The sequence below is a fragment of the Mesoplodon densirostris genome, chromosome 19 (genome assembly GCF_025265405.1).
Source record: "Mesoplodon densirostris isolate mMesDen1 chromosome 19, mMesDen1 primary haplotype, whole genome shotgun sequence".
In the NCBI taxonomy this organism is placed as follows: domain Eukaryota; kingdom Metazoa; phylum Chordata; class Mammalia; order Artiodactyla; family Ziphiidae; genus Mesoplodon; species Mesoplodon densirostris.
Genome location: NC_082679.1, coordinates 47,457,308 through 47,479,706, shown reverse-complemented (window position 1 = coordinate 47,479,706; position 22,399 = coordinate 47,457,308). Strand labels below are relative to the sequence as shown.

Below are 22,399 nucleotides of genomic sequence, written 5' to 3'. Positions count from 1 at the left end.
CACTTACAATAGCCAGGTCTTGGAAGCAACCTAAATGCCCAACGACAGACGAATGGATAAAGATGTGGTACATATATACAACTGTATATTACTCAGCCATAAAAAGGGAAAAAAACTGGGTCATTTGTAGAGACATGGATGGATCCAGAGACTGTCATACAGAGTGAAGCAAGTCAGAAAGAGAAAAACAAATATCGTATATTAATGCATATATGTGGAATCTAGAAAAATGGTACAGATGAACCAGTCTGCAAGGCAGAAATAGAGACACAGATGTACAGAACAAACGTATGGACACCAAGTGGGGAAAGTGGGGGCTGGGGATGGTGGGATGAATTGGGAGATTGGGATTGACATATATACACTAATATGTATAAAATAGATAACTAATAAGAACCTGCTGTATAAAAAATAAATAAAATTCATAAAAATAATAATAATAAATAAAAAAAATAAAACTTGAGATGAATAACAAAATGAAATCTTGCTCCCCAACCTGTCCCTGCCCAGAGTCTGCAAAGTGAAGGACAGGGACAGGAGGGAGACACAGTGCAACTCAAGAGTGAGGAAGGATGCTGTGTGCCTGTTTTGTAATCAGGGATGTTGGCAACCTGTGTCAGCAACCAAGTAATGTCTGCTTTTAACAATGTCCTGGGCCCACCAGAGCAACACCCAGCTCTACCCACCACCAGTCCCTCCCATCAGAAAGCCTGCACAAGTCTCTTAGATAGCCTCATCCACCAGAGGGCAGACAGCAGAAGCAAGAAGAACTACAATTCTGCAGCCTGTGGAAGGAAAACCACATTCACAGAAAGACAGACAAAATGAAAAGGCAGAGGACTTTGTACCAGAGAAGGAACAAGATAAAACTCCAGAAAAACAACTAAATGAAGTAGAGATAGGCAACCTGCCAGAAAAATAATTCAGAATAATGATAGTAAAGATGATCCAGGACCTCAGAAAAAGAATGGAGGCAAAGATCGAGAAAATGCAAGAAATGTTTAACAAAGACCTAGAAGAATTAAAGAACAAACACCTAGAAGAATTAAGGAACAAACAAACAAAGATGAAGAATACAATAACTGAAATGAAAAATACAGTAGAAGGAATCAACAGCAGAATACCTGAGGCAGAAGAACGGATAAGGGACCCGGAAGACACAATGGTGGAATTCACTGCTGCAGAACAGAATAAAGAAAAAAGAATGAAAAGAAATGAAGACAGCCTAAGAGACCTCTGGGACAACATTAAACACAACAACATTTGCATTATAGGGGTCCCAGAAGGAGAAGAGAGAGAGAAAGGACCAGAGAAAATATTTGAAGAGATTATAGTCGAAAACTTCCCTAACATGGGAAAGGAAATAGCCACCCAAGTCCAGGAAGTGCAGAGTCCCAGGCAGGATAAACCCAAGGAGAAACACGCCGAGACACATAGTAATCAAACTGACAAAAAAGGAAGACAAAGAAAAATTATTGAAAGCAGCAAGGGAAAAACAACAAATAACATACAAGGGAACTCCCATAAGGTTAACAGCTGATTTCTCAGCAGAAACTCTACAAGCCAGAAGGGAGTGGCACAATATATATAAAGTGATGAAAGGGAAGAACCTACAACCAAAATTACTCTACCCGGGGGCAATACTGTATGCTAACACATATATATGGAATCTTAAAAAAAAATGGTTCTGAAGAACCTAGGGGCAGGACAGGAATAAAGATGCAGATGTAGAGAATGGACTTGAGGACACAGGGAGGGGGAAGGGTAAGCTGGGACGAAGTGAGAGAGTGGCATGGACATATATACACTACCAAATGTAAAATAGATAGCTAGTGGGAAGCAGCTGCATAGCACAGGGAGATCAGCTCGGTGCTCTGTGACCACCTAGAGGGGTGGGATAGAGAGGATGGGAGGGAGACACAAGAGGGAGGAGATATGGAGATATATGTATGGGAGGGAGACACAAGAGGGAGGAGACATGGAGATATATGTATATGTACAGCTGATTCACTTTGTTATAAAGCAGAAACTAACACACCATTGTAAAGCAATTATACGCCAATAAAGATGTTAAAAAAAACAAAAATGATTACTCTGCCCGGCAAGGATCTCATCAGATTCTATGGAGAAATCAAAAGCTCTACAGACAAGCAAAAGCTAAGAGAATTCAGCACCACAAAACCAGCTCTACAACAAATGCTAAAGGAACTTCTCTAAGTGGGAAACACAAGAGAAGAAAAGGACCTACAAAAACAAACCCAAAACAATTAAGAAAATGGTAATAGGAACATACATATCAATAATTACCTTAAACATGAATGGATTAAATGCTCCAACCAAAAGACACAGGCTTGCTGAATGGATACAAAAACAAGACCCATCTATATGCTGTCTACAAGAGACCCACTTCAGACCTAGGGACACATACAGACTGAAAGTCAGGGGATGGAAAAAGATATTCCATACAAATGGAAATCAAAAGAAAGCTGGAGTAGCAATACTCATATCAGATAAAATAGACTTTAAAATAAAGAATGTTACAAGAGACAAGGAAGGACACTATATAATGATCAAGGGACCAATCCAAGAAGAGGATATAACAATTATAAATATATATGTACCCAACACAGGAGCACCTCAATACATAAGGCAACTGCTAACAGCTATAAAAGAGGAAATCGACAGTAACACAATAATAGTGGGGGACTTTAACACCTGATTTACACCAATGGACATATCATCCAGACAGAAAATTAATAAGGAAACACAAGCTTTAAATGACACAATAGACCAGATAGATTTAATTGATATTTATAGGACATTCCATCCAAAAACAGCAGATTACACTTTCTTCTCAAGTGCACACGGAACATGCTCCAGGATATATCACATCTTGGGTCACAAATCAAGCCTCGGTAAATTTAAGAAAACTGAAACCATATCAAGCATCTTTTCCAACCAAAACACTAGGAAATTAGAAATCAATTACAGGGAAAAAAAAAACGTAAAAAACACAAACACATGGAGGCTAAACAACACGTTACTAAATAACCAAGACATCACTGAAGAGATCAAAGAGGAAATCAGAAAGTACCTACAGACAAATTACAATGAATACACGATGATCCAAAACCTATGGGATGCAGCAAAAGCAGTTCTGAGAGGGAAGTTTATAGCAATACAAGCCTACCTCAAGAAACAAGAAAAATCTCAAATAAACAATCTAACCTTACACCTAAAGGAACTAGAGAAAGAAGAACAAACAAAATCCAAAGTTAGCAGAAGGAAAGAAATCATAAAGATCAGAGCAGAAATAAATGAAATAGAAACAAAGAAAACAAGAGCAAAGATCAATAAAACTAAAAGCTGGTTCTTTGAAAAGATAAACAAAATTGATCAACCTTTAGCCAGATTCATCAAGAAAAAGAGGGAGAGGACTTAAATCAATAAAATTAGAAATGAAAAAGGAGAAGTTACAATGGACACCACAGAAATACAAAGCATCATAAGAGACTACTACAAGCAACTCTATGCCAATAAAATGGACAACCTGGAAGAAATGGACAAATTCTTAGAAAGGTATAAACTTCCAAGACTGAACCAGGAAGAAATAGAAAATATGAACAGACCAATCACAAGTAGTGAAATTGAAACTGTGATTAAAAATCTTCCAACAAACAAAAGTCTAGGATCAGATTGCTTCACAGGTGAATTCTATCAAACATTTAGAGAAGAGCTAACATCCATCCTTCTCAAACTCTTCCAAAAAATTGCAGAGGAAGGAACACTCCCAAACTCATTCTATGAGGCCACCATCACCCTCATACCTAAACCAGACAAAGATACTACAAAAGAAGAAAATTACAGACCAGTATCACTGATGAATATAGATGCAAAAATCCTCAACAAAATACTAGCAAACAGAATCCAACAACACATTAAAAGGATCAAACACCATGATCAAGTGGGATTTATCCGAGGGATGCAAGGATTCTTCAATATATGCAAATCAATCAATGTGATACACCATATTAACAAACTGAAGGATAAAAACCATATGATATCTCAATAGATGCAGAAAAAGCTTTTGACAAAATTCAACACCCTTTTATGATAAAAACTCTCCAGAAAGTGGGCATAGAGGGCACCTACCTCAACATAATAAAGGCCATATACGACAAACCTGCAGCAAACATCATTCTCAATGGTGAAAGACTGAAAGCATTTCCTCAAAGATCAGGAACAAGACAAGGATGTCCACTCTCACCACTATTATTCAACATAGTTTTGGAAGTCTTAGCCACAGCAACCAGAGAAGAAAAAGAAATAAAAGAAATACAAATTGGAAAAGAAGAAGTAAAATTGTCACTGTTTGCAGATGACATGATACTATACATAGAGAATCCTAATGATGCCACCAGAAAACTACTAGAGCTCATCAATGAATTTGGTAAAGTTGCAGGATACAAAATTAATGCACAGAAATCTCTTGCATTCCTATACACTAACAACGAAAGATCAGAAAGAGAAATTAAGGAAACACTCCCATTCACCACTGCAACAAAAAGAATAAAATACCTAGGAATAAACCTACTTAAGGAGGTAAAAGACCTGTACTCAGAAAACTATAAGACACTGGTGAAAGAAATCAAAGATGACACAAACAGATAGAGAGATATACCATGTTCTTGGATTGGAAGAATCAATATTGTAAAGATGACTATACTGCCCTGCCGCTGCGGAGCCATGCGGAGGCGGAGGCGCAGGTGCACTCAAGATTCGGCTCCACTGGTAACCCACTGCCATGGCCGAGGAAGGCATTGCTGCTGGAGGTGTAATGGACGTTAATACCGCTCTGCAAGAGGTGCTTAAGACCGCCCTCATCCACGATGGCCTAGCACGTGGAATTCGCGAAGCTGCCAAAGCCTTAGACAAGCGCCAAGCCCATCTCTGTGTGCTTACGTCCAACTGTGATGAGCCTATGTATGTCAAGTGGTGGAGGCCCTTTGTGCTGAGCACCAAATCAACCTGATTAAGGTTGATGACAACAAGAAACTAGGGGAGTGGGTAGGCCTCTGTAAAATTGACAGAGAGGGAAAACCCCGTAAAGTGGTTGGCTGCAGCTGTGTGGTGGTTAAGGACTATGGCAAAGAGTCTCAGGCCAAGGATGTCATCGAGGAGTACTTCAAATGCAAGAAATGATCAAATAAGAAAACTGGGCTCTTGTTCCTCAAAAAAAAAAAAAAAAAATGACTACACTACCCAAAGCAATCTACAGATTCAATGCAAACCCTATCAAATTACCAGTGGCATTTTTTACAGAACTAGAACAAAATATCTTAAAATTTGTATGGAGACACAAAAGACCCCGAATAGCCAAAGCAGTCTTGAGGGAAAAAAACGAAGCTGGAGGAATGAGACTCCCTGACTTCAGACTATACTACAAAGCTACAGTAAAGAAGACAATATGGTACTGGCACAAAAACAGAAATACAGATCAATGGAACAGGATAGAAAGCCCAGAGATAAACCCACGCACCTATGGTCAACTAATCTATGACAAAGGAGGCAAGGATATACAATGGAGAAAAGACAGTCTTTTACAATAAGTGGTGCTGGGAGAACCGGACAGCTACATGTAAAAGAATGAAATTAGAACACTCCCTAACACCATACACAAAATAAAATCAAAATAACTCAAAATGGATTAGAGACCTAAATGTAAGACCAGACACTATAAAACTCTTAGAGGAAAACATAGGAAGAACATTCTTTGACATAAATCACAGCAAGATCTTTTTTGATCCACCTCCCACAGTAATGGAAATAAAAACAAAAATAAACGAATGGAATCTAATGAAACTTAAAAGGAAACTACAATCAAGATGAAAAGACAGGGCTTCCTTGGTGGCGCAGCGGTTAAGAATCCGCCTGCCAATGCAGGGGACCTGGGTTCGAGCTCTGTCCGGGAAGATCCCACATGCCGCGGAGCAACTAAGCCCGTGCACCACAACTACTGAGCCTGCGCTCTAGAGCCTGCGTGCCACAACTGAAGCCCACATGCCTAGCGCCCATACTCCGCAACAAGAGAAGCCACTGCAATGAGAAGCCCCCGCTCACCGCAGTTAGAGAAAGCCCGCGTGCAGCAACGAAGACCCAACACAGCCAAAAATAAATAAATTAAATAAATAAATTTTTTTTACAAAGTTGAGAAAAGACAAAAAGACAACGCTCAGAATGGCAGAAAATATTTGCAAATGAGAAACAAAGGATTAAACTCCAAAATATATAAATAGCTCATGCAGCTCAATATTTAAAAAACAAACAACCCAATCAAAAAATGGGCAGAAGACCTAAATAGACATTTCTCCAAAGAAGACATACAGATGGCCAAGAAGCACATGAAAAGCTGCTCAACATCACTAATTATTAGAGAAATGTAAATCAAAACTACAGTGAGGTATCACCTCACACCAGTCAGAATGGGCATCGTCAGAAAATCTACAACACCAAATGCTGGAGAGGGTGTGGAGAAATCGGAACCCTCCTGCACTGTTGGTAGGAATAAACTGATACAGCCACTATGGAGAACAGAATGGAGGTTCCTTAAAAAACTAAAAATAGAATTACCATATGACCCAGCAATCCCACTACTGGGCATATACCCAGAGAAAACCATAATTCAAAAAGACACATGCACCCCAATGTTCACTGCAGCACTATTTACAATAGCCAGGTCATGGAATGCCCATAAATGCCCATCGACAGACAAATGGATAAAGCAGATGTGTTACATATATACAATGGAATATTACTCAGCCATAAAAAGGAACAAAATTGGGTCATTTGTAGAGACGCAGATGGATCTAGAGACTGTCACACAGAGTGAAGCAAGTCAGAAAGAGAAAAACAATTATCGTATATTAACGCATATATGTGGAAGCTAGAAAAATGGTACAGATGAACTGGTTTGCAGGGCAGAAACAGAGACACAGATATAGAGAACAAATGTACGTACACCAACGGGGGAAAGTGGTGGGGGGATGAATTGGGAGATTGGGATTGACATATTTACACTAATATGTATAAAACAGATAACTAATAAGAACCTATGGTATAAAAAATAAATTAAATTAAATTAAAAAAAAAAACAAGAACAAAAAAAAACAATGTCCTGGAACAGCCCTAGAAGGTTCTGGATTTCAGAGCTAGCTACATAATGGTCTCTTCTATCTCCACTCAAGGGTTCTGCTGAAGTGAGGTGATTTCCAGGGCCTAACCTGTTGTTGTTTTTTTTTTTTAACTTCTTCCCATTCTAATTTCTGAGGCAGTTTGGATCCCTGGTGGCTGTCAGCATATCACCCGTACTGTGGCCTCTGTCCCCAGAGGTTCGTGTCCCTGGAACCCTGGGTACAAAGGACTCAGCTCAGGGCAGGCACTAGGTCTACATGGGTTGGCAGGATGAGTGAAGAGACGAAGGTGACTCAGTCTCCTGCTCCAGGCTGGTTGGGCCATGCTGCAGCAAAGCTCAGGTCTAGGCACCACAATCGCACTGGGAGACAGAGACACCTACGAGGAAGGAGAGTCTGGAGAGGCACGGCCGTGGGGTGTGGTTGGATCAGGTCACCTTTAACCACCTCAGTGGGGGCAGGCAGGGGATGAGCGTGGGAGGTCATAAGCAGATTTAAAGAGGTCAGAATGTGGGAGAAACAAGAGCCCCAGGAGGTCCCAGAGGAACTCAAGGGCCTAGAAGCAATAGGGCCTGTGAAAGGGCAGAGCTATCGAGGTGGAGACAGACAATGGGAAGAGCAGGAGAGGGAGGGGATGGATAGGGCACCAGAAGCTGCTCTGAACGCAACCCACAATATACCCCTTTGTTGGAGGAGACCTCAGCAGGGGGGTGGGAAACAGCAGTAATGAAAGGACCTTGGGATAACGAGATGCTGTAGGTGGTCGGAGCAAGGCGTTCTGGCAAAAATGCTAAATGCAACAATGTGGGGATATGGGCATGTTTCTGCCACCACAGGAGGTGAGTGTGTTACCAGGGCAACAACAGCAGAGGGATGCCAAGAGGATGGGGCTCCAGGGAGCCAAGCGGTGGCCCAGGGGTGGCACATGAGCCCCTGTCCACACTGGCCATGGGAACACGAGGCAATTAAAGGCATCCAGCAGAATCCAAGCACGAGCCCAGAAATACACCACCTGCCTCCTTGCATTCTGCTCTGCTGCCCACACACGTCCAGTCTCCAGCTCTCCCACATCCCCTGTGCAGTCCACCCCATGGCTCTGGGGCAAGGTCTTATCCCTGCTCACCTGGCCGCTCTGTCAGAGCATATGAAGCAGGCTGCATGAGCAGTCCCCACAGGCGCTGGCGCCCTTCACGTGGAGAGCACCAGAACACACCACATGCCCTGCACTTCATTTTACCCTCAACATCCCAGGGTAGAATGGCAAGTGTCAGAGTCACTTTATGAAGTGGCAAACAGCTGGGATGGGAATGTAAATGTCAGCTCTGGCTCTGGGCACTCATCCTATTGCAGGGCTATCAGAACTACCACATGGTGTAACTCACAGCCCCTGAGCAAGTGCCCCTTGGCCCAAGTTGATGGATGGTCAGCCTGCAGCCCAGAAACCCACCCCTGGAAAGCCACCTCCCACCAACACAATCCCCCGGGAAGTGGCAGATCGGTCCTGCGGGTGAGCTTCGTCTCCCACCAGGATTCTGTCCTCCGCCTGGCAGCACTCACTCTCCTGAACAAGGCTCTGAGAACCTTTGCCCAAGCCCACCTGTTCCTGGCGCAGTCACCTGGGCTCGCCCACAGCTCAGAGACTGCCCAAGCAGAGGAGGGTGACAATTAAAAGTTGCTAAACGTGGCAGACAGCAAAGCTGCTGATGGCATCACTCTGTCATCATTCCCACAAGAGCCTCTTCATCCATCCTGCCTCTAGGAATAGAACTCTTGACAAAAGCAATAACGTTAGGCCCACAACGTCGCATTTCATGTCAGGTGAATCACAGAATCTCCAAGTTGGCGGGACCATAACAGTCCTCTAGTACGGTCTACAGATGGTGACTCACCTTCTGTGTCACTCCTTATAAAGCAGCTGCTCCAGGCCTCCCATGACAGGAAGCTCCCTCTTTCAAGGTGACTCTTTGTGTCTTCAAACTGCTCTCACACTCACAAAGGCCCTCCTCACATCTGGCCAACATGTATCTCCCGATCACTTCCAACATGACCCTAGCTTGGCCCTCGCCACTCCAGCACCTCCAGTCACTGGATAAAAATTCAGATTTCTCCTCTCAAAATCACCTGTTACAGGCTTTCCTTTCCAGAACTCTCTCCTCTTCCAAGATTCCTACATTTGCTTCTAAGCAGGTCTGGCCAACAACTCCCTAAGTGCATCTCCAGCAGGCTCCCCACTTCTTCCTGGAGCCCAGCCCCAGAAGAGAACACTCCCAGCCAGCAGGAGCAGCCTAGTCTACCTGACAGTCACTTCTGGGTCCTTGCCCAGGGCCTCACCAGCAACCACTGGTGCTTCCCTCAAGAGAAGCAGGAGAAAGTATTGGGAGCATATGTACTGATACACATGCTGTCCTCAAGAACCTTACAGGCCGGGGAGGGAAAAGATGTCCACAGATGACAGCCTGGGAAAGTGCTGAAACAAAGACTCCAGCAGCACGCTGAGGCGTATGTGTCAGGGAAAGTAGACTGTGGGCATGGGAAGGCCAAGAACTCTGAAGCCAAGATGGCCTGGATTCAAATCCCAGGCCTGCCACCCTCTGTGAGACCCTGGACAAGCTACTTAACCTCACTAGCCTCAGTTTACTAATCTATAAAATGAGGGGATTATACCCACTGACAAGATTATTGTAGAGATTAGACATGCTGGGTGTAGAACCCTCAGACCTGTGCCTGGTACTCAGTAGGCTACACAATGGCAATGGTTGGCATGACTCTTAATGGAAGCAATCTTTGAATTGGATGATTGAGAGCCAGTCAAATTTCTTAGGCTGACATTGGGAACAGAGGGAAAATCCTGAGCAAAAGCATAGTGTGAGGAGTGAAAGGAGCAAACATCTCGGGCCCATGGTGTGTAGGGAATGGGGTGGAGCGTGGGGCCAGGGCTGGGGGCTAGAGTGTCAGCATTGTGGGGGGCAGGTGCTGAAGGAGGCCCCACTTGTGTGCATCCCTCCACTGCTGGGTCCCATGTGGGGATGTCAAAGCAGGGCTCTACGCACCCTCCGGGGCAGAGGGCAGCTTGGGGTCTTTTCTCAATCTGCCTCGTAAGATGATGCTCCTCCTGCAGAGCTGCAGAAGGCCTCTGCCCCCCAACTCCTTCTCTTTCTAAACTATGGCTCACATGTACTATGTTGAGCCCACTCGCTAGAATCCTTGATCTGACCCAAACGTCCCCAGGACACCAGGCTCCCCCATTCCGAACTGGGATTATTCCAACAGCCCCCAGTTAGTTTCCCTCCAGCTAGTCTCCCACAACACTTCCTGTTACATTTCCCTTTCACTGTCAAGAACCCAGAGGGCTCCCTCCCACCTAATGCTTGGAATCTCCAAATAATCCCTGGCAATCCAGAGCTCCCAGCAACAAACACCAGGCCTGGCCCAGCCTCATCAACCTCTGCTGTTATTCCCAAACAATCTCCTGTTTATTCTGGAGCACAGTGAACAATATCCCCTTCTCTGAGCTTCCTCCTCCTCAAAGCCCACCTCCTGAAGGAAGTCCTCTATTCAAGTCCACAGAAACTACTGAGCCTGAAAGAGGGCTGCATGGATAGAGCCCCTGGGAAGCAAGCACACCAGACAGTGTGGTATACATGAGAAACCACTATAAGGGGGCAGGGTGCCTATTAGAGGGGCACCAAGTGCCATGGGACTTACTGTCAGGTGAGGAATGCACACCTCCAAACCCTGCTGAGTTCAAAGTGGGCAGTCCCTTATTTGCACAAGAAGCTAGATGCAAACACCTCCCTGAGGCTCTCAGACAGGGCCTCACTTACTCAGAATGCCTTCATAAGGGCAAATGACCATCACACAGTAGAAGACAGATGGTTGGGTGAGGATGGGGGCAGGGCCCAGTCCTAAGAAGGGGGGCCAATCCACTACCTGACCTGCGCCCCATGGCCCATGTTCCAGACTGCCCAGGCCTGTGCTGGCATGTGCCTGCCAACAAGGGTTCGTTCTGTGGCCATTTCCTATTCCTAGTCCTTTCTCCCGGGCAATCTCAAGTTTCATGGGGATGGGGAACAGGCCCTCATGTCTCTCTGCATCGTCCCCAGTGCACTTACGGGTAGGCAATTACAAGCAAAAGAGAAAGATGCCTGGTCTCCAGCTCAGAGGGCCTGATCTAATGATAAGGCCTCCTTACCCAGGAAATACCCCAGACAAACTCCTCCCAATCCAGAGCTCTCTGCAGATGGTGGTGGAATCTCCTCTTGGGGTCTGCCAAGCTCCTGGTAACAGGTGCCATCAATGCTGGCCAGGGATTTGAATCTGGGACTGGGAACTGATGTTTTCAGCTTCAGATGAAGGGCACTGGGGGCCAAACGTTGGGCAGTGCCCCCACACACACCGGGAGCCCCAGACCTGTGCCACGTGATTCCAGCAGAGCAGGAAGCAGAGTCTCAGGACCCAGTCTGTGGCCACAATAGGAGCAGGAAGCCTGAGTTCATTCCCCACCCTATTTATTTGTCATTCTCTCGCCCTCAGATAATCAATAGCCAGTTAGCAAGACTCTGTAAGCTCCCATAGATAAACTGCCTGATCAGCAACTGCCAGAATCAGGAACTCTTGGGCAAACCTACAGACTTCTGGAAAGAATCTTTCCTTTGTCAGCAACTCTTGGGAAACCTCCCTGCCTCCTGTAGCTAAGCTACACCACACAGAGCTCCAAGGGCAAGCCAGGCAGGGCCCTGGCACAACACTGCCTCTGTGAGGTGGATTCTGGCTCTTCTGACCGGTGATGAAACCCAGCCCAAAGGGTGAGCAGGGCGGTGTCCGCTGTGAGCACTGCATCAGAGCCTGGGCTTCCCAGCCAGTTGGCGTTTGTTTTGTTGAATCCATTTGGAGCACAGAAGAAAACATGAAAAACTTTAGGGGAGAGCTGGAGAATGTCCCAGTTTCTCCTTCACCTGTGGTCAGCACAGAGTTGGCCAGAAGAAGGTGGCTTCCCTCCCTTCCTCTCACCACCCTGAGGCACGTGATGTGGGGACCCCCTAGAGAAGGCCAGCCCCCATGCTCACAGGAGGGAAATCCTTGACTGACCCCACGACCATGTCCTGAAGCTGACAGGGAAGATGATCGAGCACAGGATCACAAGCACTGCAGGCACTTTGCCTTCATGAGGCTTTGGGGCAACTCCTGTAGGAAATGCTGCTCTGGGCCAATTGGTTGAGACCAGGGAGGGCCCAGTCCAACATTCCTGGAAGGAAAGCTGGGCTGCAGAAGGGAGCTGGTCCCAGAGCTCCCTCCCCTCTCCATGGGTTGTTCACGAGGCATGGATAGCAGTGCAGGCCTGAGAGGAACACTGTGGGGAGAGCTCTGCAGGGGGCACTTGGGGAGGGGCCCTCACTGCCTTGGCAGAATCCTGTCATCCTGCAAAGCTTACCTCACCTCCCACATAAAGCCATCACACATTCTTTTCTTCACAACCTCCCCAATAACATTCTATCCAGCTTGCTGTGCTCACCGTTTCCTGTGGTGAGCCTTGTCTCCTACCCGGTCAGCATCCTGTCTGAGAACCAACCAGTTCTTACTCTTTCTGAACCTCCCTTCAGCTCCCAGCAGTGCTGAAACCCTACAGGGCTTTTCAGGCATCAGGACTATCAATGGATCCAAAGACACAAACTGATGGCCTGCTGGTTGAATTAGGGCCAGAAGTAAGCATTTGCTGGGTTAAGCACATGGTACTGCTTAAATATATGAATTATATTTTAACACTTTAAGATCAGATTTTCTGGCTTCTCTTTAAAAAACTGGAATGTCTGGGTGCATGCAGTCCGCCCTGCTCTGTGGCAAAACTGGGTTGAGATGAGAAGCAGCTGTTCCTTTAGACAGGGCATGGTCACCAGCTTGCCCTAGTCCTCTGGACCAGATGCTATGGATGCCCTGTCCTGCTTCCTCTCAGCCCACCTCTGGGCTCGCCTACAGCTACAGTGCTCATGTGCGTGCTAACAGCTTCCCATGGCCAGTGCCTGTATTTCTCTGCTTCTTTGCCTGAGGACTTTCTCCACCACTAGTTGGCATTCAGAACAGCCCGTAAGTGCCAGGGATTTAAAGCCCCTGCAAAGAAATTCTCGACTCATACAAGAGTCAGTGGATTAAAACCCACCCTCTTTCCTGCCCCTCAGTGGTACAATTCTGAGCACATTCCACATGATTGTTCACAGGGTCCCCAGTGGAACTGAGTTCCAATGGCCCACAGTGGCAGTCCACTCCACTCCCTTTCTGCCTCACTTTCCCCACCCTTCACTTGTGCTTACTGGAATCACACTCCAATTAAACTATCTGCTCTCAAGTCCTTGTCTCAGCGCTCACTTTTGGGGAAATCCAAGCTAAGATACCCTACTAGTCTCACTTTACCATTTTTACATCATCTGTCTGGCCCCATGAACATGGCCCTGAGAGCATGCCCCTGATTAAGGGCTGTAGGATAGGAGCCCCCACCCACCCAGGGGCCTCCCAACATCCCCGAGACAGAAGACTCACCTCCCCCGAGTAACTGTACTTGCCCCTGAGGATCTGCCGGTACAGCCGGGTGCGGTTGTCATCCTCAAAGGGCATGGTGCCACTGAGCAGGATGTAGGCGATGACGCCCAGCGCCCACATGTCGACTGAGTTGGTGTAGGGCTTGCGGACCAGGACCTCAGGGGCAATGTACTCGGGCGTGCCACAGGTGGTCTTCATCAGGCAGTCATCACCCTTCTTGCGGGCACTGGCCAGGCCAAAGTCCGTGATGATGATCTTGGAGTCAGTGCCTGGGTGGTAGTAGAGCAGATTCTCAGGCTTGAGGTCTCGGTGTGTGATGCCCAGTGCGTGCAGATACCGGACGCCATCCAGTACCATCTGCAGCACTCGAGTGGCGTCACGCTCAGTGAAAGAACCCTTGGCGATGATGCGGTCAAAGAGCTCTCCACCAGTGGCCAGCTCCATCACCATGTACACGCGCTCCTGTGTCTCAAACACCTCCACCAGCTGGATGATGTTGGCGTGGCGCACCCGGCGCAGCACACGCAGCTCCGACTCACACACCTCCCGCCCCTCCCGGTACTTGGTCTCAATCATCTTAATGGCATATGGCTGCCGGGTTGCCCGGTGCTCCACACGCACCACTCGGCTGAAGCTGCCTCGGCCAATCAGGGCTTTGATGTCGTACTTGGCCGTCACACGTGGGTCGAACTTGGCCCTGTACTTAGCCACCCTGGCCCTGCGTGGCGGTTCTGAGGGAGGCTCTGTGTGGCCGGTAGTGGGGGCACCAGGGCAGGGGTTTGCACCCTGACTGGCTTCTGGGAACCCAGCTTTGGGAGGGCCAACACTGTCCACCTCTGTAATGAAGTGCTTGTACACATCGCTCTTAGTGCCACTGAAGGGCTCCACCTTCTTGACCAGATCCAGCTGGACATCCTTGGGCGGCTCGGGAAGGACCTTGCTTGTCCCACAGCCCATCACGGACACGGGGGCATCCTCTCTAGCGAGGCTGGCAGAACCTGCTCTGCAGGCAGTGCCCCGTCTACACCTACACAGACAGAAGAAAGGAACTCAGCATAGCCAGGGACACTTCTGGAGGGATCCCAGCCATCCTCCTTATCCCCTCCCCCCTGGCCCTGGATAAACCCAGCCTGAAGACCTGACTCTGGTATGGTTCCCTGGAAGGGAGAATGGCTTCGGTCCCTAAGTGCTTGGAGCCCAGATGCCATGAAGGATCCAGATGAAAGACTGGGTCTGAGTTCCGTGGTCTTGATGTACATCTCTCTGGGTATAATTTCCATGCTGCTCTTCAACTCTGAAGAGGGGCAGGAACATGCACCAGGCTCAGCTGTCACTGCCTCCACCCTCCTCCCTACTCTCCCTGGGTCCCTTATCATAGTTGAAGTCCTATGTTTTTTAAAGGTTAAAATTATTCCTCTTATTACTCTGACTCATCTTTTCTGAAACGGGGGCGTGGAGTGTTGGAGGCCTGTTCTCCAACACTATCACCCACCAGGGTGTAGAAAGCCACTTCCCCAAGGCCTCCTCCCTCATGGATACCTTCCTGGCCCTCTAGGCCTCCTGCAGGGGTTGATCCCCCACTGCAACAACCCACCACCACCCACTGCTCTGGGTGCTGCCCTAACCTCACTCTTTCCTGGATGGCTCGCACTACTTTTCTAATGCACCATCTTCACCCTGGCAGTTTAACACCCTGTTCCAGGGTCTCTCACTTCCCCAGTTTACCACATAGATGGTTAAAATGCCACACAAGTCTCAGAAATGGCTAAAATCAATTCCAGTGAAGTAGGAACCACAAGCCTTAGCACACTGCCACCAGAGAGCCAACAAACTAGCCTGGGTTTCATTTAAGAGGCAGAGGGGAGAACTTCCCTGGTGGCACAGTGCTTAAGAATCCACCTGCCAATGCAGGGGACACGGGTTCGAGCCCTGGTCCGGGAAGATCCCACATGCCATGGAGCAACTAAGCCCGTGTGCCACAACTACTGAGCCTGCGTGCCAAAACTACTGAAGCCCATGTGCCTAGAGCCCATGCTCCACACCAAGAGAAGCCACCACAACGAGAATCCCGTGCACCACATCGAAGAGTAGTCCCCGCTTGCCGCAACTAGAGAAAGCCCGTGCAGTAAAGAAGCAGCAGTGCAGCCAAAAAAAAAGAGGCAGAGGGGGCCTTGAGCTCAGAAAGGACACTAACAACTTCATCCAGATGAGACTCAGGCTGTGGATCGGGGCACTCTGCTTCCATGGGATGAGGATCCAGGAGACTTTCCCATTTGTTTTCCAGACAAAGATGTTCCAACTATCAATACCTTGTGGCTGGTGGGGCCCTGGACAAGTTGAAGTGCTGAAGTACCACTTTCCAGAGGTCACTTCTATCCCGGCTGCCCTTCTCTAAGTCTATCTGAGGGCCCCAGGGGTGAAAGAAAAGAGCTGAGAATTTCCTATTAATTAGGATATACAGAATTGGGGATAAAATGATCAACTCAGAACAAGCGTTTACTGAACATCTACTTGGGATACAGGAATGAATAAGACGTCCAGTGCAGGTATATTTTAACATACCCAATACAGGCAAAACATGGTCAATAAACTCATAGTCTAAATGAAGAGCAAAACATCAAAACAGGTAATTTTAATATAACAAAGTAAATGTTAGGCCTGAGAAACAATAGTAGATACATGAATGACACAAGAATGACACAGGGATTAGGGAAAGCTTCCTGGAGGAGGCGACCCCCACGCTGAATTTGAAGTAAGAATGAGGCAGGTGAGGAAAGGTGGGAATGTTGTTTCAGGCAGAGAGAATGACACACTCAAAGGCTCAGAGGCCCAGAGCAGCACCCCGTGCCTGGGAATGTGCAGTCTGGTGATGTGAAGACAGGACTGGGGGCTGAAGTGTTGGAAGGTCAGCAGGAACTAGGTTGTGGAGAGCAGCCCAAGTTACAGCGAGGAGCCAGGACCTTCCTGGGAGGTGAAAGGAAGCTACCAAAGGGTTTACGAGGAGAGGCGACTCTGCGTTTAGAAAGAAGTATAAGGCTGAACTGGAGGAGGGTCAAAGTGGACTGAAAGGGCCAGTGAGGAGGGTAGCAGCACAGACAGGGTGGCGGAATGGAGAGAGGTCAGCAGGAGAAATGACAGGGACTGGAGGCTGGACATAGGGGTGAAAGGGAGGAGAGGACAACACTCCATTCCCTCACTCCAGCTCCTGGGCAGAAGGTCAGGAGTGCAGCAGGAGGGACAGGTTTGGGAAGCAGTAGGAAGAGTTCAGTTCTGGAAGTGCTGCAGTGGGGTGGCTGGATGTAGAATCTAATGGTTGAAAACATCTGGTCAACCAAGGGGGAAAAGGGGGGATAAGTTGGGAGATTGGAGTTGACATATACACACTGCTATATATAAAATAGATAATAAGGACCTACTGTATAGCACAGGGAACTCTATTCAATACCCTGTAATGACTTATATGGGAACAGAAGCTAAAAAAGAGTGCATATATGTATACGTATAACTGATTCACTTTGCTGTACAGCAGAAACTAACACAACATTGTAAATCAACTACACTCCAATAAAAATTAATTTAAAAACAAAAAAGAAGAAGGAAAAGAGCTGGTCAGGGTCAGAGATTCCATGGCTGCCCAGGGGCAACACCAACCCCCACCCCCAACCTCTTTCAAAGCCAGCAAAAGATACCATGAAAGGCAGCAGAGGGAGACCCAGGGAGGTTTTGCTGGGGCACCTTGAGGGTCACAGAGAACCCACACAGAGGCCCTGAGTTCAAGATGGTGATAACGGACCAATGTGGCTAATGTGGTGATAACTGGCCAATAACTGACCAATGTTCCCAAGGAAAAAGCTCACCTCTGAAACGTACAAAAGACCTTGATTACCAATCCATCAGACAAAAAGACCAAAGATTAAGGGCTTAGGTTTTAATCAGTATGTCAGTATGACTCTCAGCGGAATGAGATTTATCTTTCCTCACATAAGAGGAAAAGACTCCTCAACCAACACCGGCTCTTCAGGATTTGCTGCAGTTTTCACCCAAATGCCCAGGAGATCCCATATAGCAGCTTAGGAAATCATGTTTAAACACAGGCATTTAGGGATTCCCTGGTGGCGCAGTGGTTAAGAATCCGCCTGCCAATGCAGGGGACACGGGTTCGAGCCCTGGTCCGGGAAGATCTCATACGCCGCGGAGCAACTAAGCCCGTATGCCACAACTACTGAGCCTGCGCTCTAGAGCCCGCGACCCACAACTACTGAGCCTGCGTGCCACAACTACTGAAGCCCACGCACCTAGAGCCCGTGCTCCAAAACAAGAGAAGCCACCGCAATGAGAAGCCCACGCACCGCAACCAAGAGTAGCCCCCGCTTGCCGCAACTAGAGAAAGCCCGTGCACAGCAACAAAGACACAACGCAGCCAAAAATAAATAAATAAATAAATTATAAAAAAAAATAAACAAAGGCATTTAGAAACAAGGTTCTTTTTCACAGAGGCCAAAGATTAGAACTGTGGACTTTGGAATTCTGCAGACTCATCTCTTCCGTCAGGGAAAATACAAGACTTAATACAGTAAAGGGCTGCAGCTCAGGAAAAAAAAGCTCTTGGGCCAGGATTCCTGAGGCAGAACACAGGCCCTGATCCCCAAGACCGCACTGTGAACAACATCTACCACCAGTCAGAGAGAAGACAAATTGCATGGGTGATGCAGCACAGCTACTCAGATGTCACTTCTTCCTGGGGAGAAGGTACAACCCTAGATCCGCAAAATAAGTAACTGTCTCCAGGTGTACCCACAGGCTCTTTTTGTTTAGATGTGCATACTTAGTCTGGTCCTGATGAGAAAAACTAAGGTTCACAAAAGAAAAGGCGTGACTTTTCACTTTAAACAAAGTCTAAGCAAGGATCTCAAGTCAGCAGTGAGACAGCCAAGGATTATCCCTCTCTGACCTTCCTTATTCCTTTCTGGGACACAGTTTCTCTCACATTTGTTCCAATTAGAAACTCTTCAAAGATAGGCTGATGCTGGTACTCCACCTTCCCAACTACAGATCGAGAGTGGAGGAAAGAAGGTGCCAGCGCAGATGCGGGGAACTGCTGATGACCTCCAGGTGATCACAGCTGCTCCACACTCCAATCACATCTGTTAAATTCTCTTTTCACATCAGTTAGGTGAAAAGGCAAACAGGGACAAGGGAAGCAGCTGGCAAAATTCCTTCCGTGAAGAGGGCAAAGTGTTTTCCTGTCCTCAGCTCTCATGTATGTGCCCCCAGCAGAGTGACCAGGGTGGAGGTGAATGAGGAAAGCCTCAAGAAGCGACCTCCCAGGAAGGTCATGCTACGCCAGCTCTCACAAGTCACTATTCTGTCACACGACACCAATCCTAACACATCTTACAGAAAGTACTGAACTCTCTGGAGTCGGCCTCCACACCTTCAACTCCAAGCCTGACCCAAAGCACTCCTCAAAGAAGGTAAGCGTATTGGACAGAGTGCAGCAGTAGGCATGAGCATTCAGCACTACTGTCCTCGCTCACACTTTATAGAAGTGACACACCAAAAAGGTAGAAACTTGTCCAAAGCCACTCAGATAGTGACAGCCGAGAACGAACCAAAATCTCATTCTCCATCCAGAGCTCCTTCCACTAAACCAGATAGACCCCAGAAGTGCCTGGGGCCCAGCTGGGCTCAGACTCACCAGGTCAAGGCCTCAATCCTTCCTCATACCACTCAGCTGATGAATCAACGAACCTTTACTGAGGATCTTTTTTTTTTTTTTTTTGGTTGTGTTGGGTCTTTGTTGCTGTGCATGGGCTTTCTCTAGTTGTGGTGATCAGGGGCTACTCTTCGTTGCGGTGCGCAGGCTTCTCATTACGGTGGCTTCTCTTGTTGCGGAGCACAGGCTCTAGGCTCACGGGCTTCAGTAGTTGCGGCACGCTGGCTCAGTAGTTCTGGCTCATGGGCTCTAGAGCTCAGGTTCAGCAGTTGTGGCGCATGGGCTTAGTTGCTCCGCGGCATGTGGGATCTTCCTGGACCAGGGCTCGAACCCGTGTCCCCTGCATTGGCAGGTGGATTCTTAACCACTGCGCCACCAGGGAAGCCCGAGGATCTTTTCTGAAGGGCATGCCTTCCGAAACCTGCATGCCACGTACAATCTGGGTCACACTACTCAATGCTATGCTCTAGATTACTTTGGATCACTAGAGTTGTCAGCCTTTTGAGGGAAGGGGCCACTTCTCAGGTTTCTAGAACTCTCTGGCTCCCAACAAAGCGCTGAGCTCCGAGCAGGCATTCAATGTTTGTTAACACTGAGTGAAAGGTGGGCTGGTTCTCAGGTTTCTTTTTGCTGCAGGGCAACAATCCCAGAACCTCAGAAATTTTCAAGTGGCAGGAAGAGGCCAGATTGGTGTTTAAACCAGAGCCATGCTCTTTGGGCGCCTGTATAAATGTCCTCAACAACAAAGGAAGCCAGAGTTCTCGGGTCTATTCGGATCTTACAGATTGTTATCTGAACTCCAAAGCAAGTTTGTCCATAAACTGCCAGACCCATCTGTGGGGAGACCAGGGGCCTAGGAGCAGAGGACAGGGATGGATCCTGAAACAATTTTCCTGGCCACAGAAGTCTGTGGATGCCTCCCAGGCAGGCACCCAGCCCTCTCCAATAACACCTCCTAAGACCGTTCTCCACGGCAAAGCTTCACAACCTTTTGCCTGCAAAGATCTCTATATTCTGCTCCCATGTTTTGAAAGACTGTCTATCAAAATGAAGTAGGCAGTAATCTCTCAGGAATCCCAGAAATAAGTAACTGCTAAACAGCACTTCTAACCATCACGAGGCAAGCAGGGATAGCAGGCAAAGAAGTCTGTCACTTTAGATAAAAACCCCTGACCCTCACACCACACACAAAAAGAAACTCAAAATGGCTTAAAGACTTAAATATGAGACAAGACACCATAAAACTCCTAGAAGAGAATACAGGCAAAACATTCTCTGACATAAATCGTACCAATGTTTTCCTAGATCACTTTCCCAAGGCAATAGAAATAAAATCAAAAATAAGCAAATGGGACCTAATCAAACTTATAAGCTTTTGCACATCAAAGGAAACCATAAACAAAACAAAAAGACAACCTATGGAATGGGAGAAAATATTTACAAATGATGGGACCAACAAGGGCTTAATTTCCAAAATATACAACCAGTACCTACAATTCAATAACAAAAAAACAAACCAATCGAAAAATGGTTAGGGTTTCCCTGGTGGTGCAGTGGTTAAGAATCCGCCTGCCAATGCAGGGGACACAGGTTCGAGCCCTGGTCCGGGAAGATCCCACATGCCATGGAGCAACTAAGCCCGTGTGCCACAACTACTGAGCCTGCGCTCTAGAGCCCATGAGCCACAACTAATGAAGCCCGCATGCCTAGAGCCTGTGCTCCACAACAAGAGAAGCCACCGCAATGAGAAGCCGGCACACCACAACGAAGAATAGCCCCTGCTCACCACAACTAGAGAAAGCCCGCGTGCAGCAACGAAGACCCAACGCAGCCAAAAATAAATATAAAACAAATAAAATAAATAAACTTTAAAAAAAAAAGAAAGAAAAATGGTTAGAAGACCTAAATAGACATTTCTCCTAAAAAGACATACAGATGGCCAATAGGCACTTGAGAAGATGCTCATCATCGCTAATTACCAGAAAAATGCAAATCAAAACAGTGAGGTACCACCTCACACCAGTCAGAATGGCCTTAATTAAAAAATTGACAGGGCTTCCCTGGTGGCACAGTGGTTGAGAGTCCGCCTGCTGATGCAGGGGACACAGGTTCGTGCCCCGGTCTGGGAAGATCCCACATGCCGCGGAGCGGCTGGGCCCGTGAGCCATGGCCGCTGAGCCTGCACGTCCGGAGCCTGTGCTCCGCAACGGGAGAGGCCACAACAGTGAGAGGCCCGCATACCGCAGAAAAAAAAAAAAAAAAGACAAATAATAAATGCTGGAGAGGGTGTGGAGAAAAGGGAAACTCTCTTACACTGTTGGGAGGAATGTAAATTGGTGCGGCCACTATGGAAAACAGTATGGAGGTTCCTCAAGAAACTAAAAATAGAGTTGCCATATGATCCAGCAATCCCACTCCTGGGCATATACCCAGAAAAAACTATAATTCAAAAAGATACATGCACCCCTATGTTCACAGCAGTACTATTTACAACAGGCAAGACATGGAAACAACCTAAATGTCCATCAACAGATGAATGGATAAAGATGATGTGGGGGGGGGGGTGGGGGGGTGTATGCGTGTGTGTGTGTATGGAATGGAATATTACTCAGCCATTAAAATAATGCCATTTGCAGCAACATGGATGGACCTAGAGATTACCATACTAAGCAAAGTTAAGTCAGAGAAAGACAAATACCATATGATATCACTTATATGTGGAATCTAAAATACAACACAAGTGAACATATCTACAAAACAAAAACAGACTCACAAATATAGAGAATGGACTTGTGGTTGCCAAGGGGTGGGGGGAGGGAAGAATTGGGAGTCTAGGATTAGCAGATGCAAACTACTGTATATAGAATGGATAAACAACAAGATCCTACTGTATAGCACAGGGAACTATATTCAATATCCTGTGATACATCATAATGGAAAAGAATATGAAGAAGAATATATA

The 22,399-nt window shown here is 47.0% G+C and overlaps 1 protein-coding gene and 1 pseudogene across 1 annotated transcript in view; one reads left to right on the top strand and one right to left on the bottom strand.

Moving 5' to 3' along the window:
- PSKH1 (protein serine kinase H1) overlaps positions 1–22,399 on the bottom strand; it is a 37,160-nt gene that overhangs the window by 9,289 nt on the left and 5,472 nt on the right. Inside the window, exon 2 of the mRNA XM_060085005.1 lies at positions 13,722–14,748. Coding sequence (XP_059940988.1) covers positions 13,722–14,678 — 957 coding nt within the window. The 5' untranslated portion in view covers positions 14,679–14,748. The remainder of the gene's footprint in view (positions 1–13,721; positions 14,749–22,399) is intronic.
- LOC132480626 (small ribosomal subunit protein eS12-like) lies at positions 4,784–5,215 on the top strand (annotated as a pseudogene).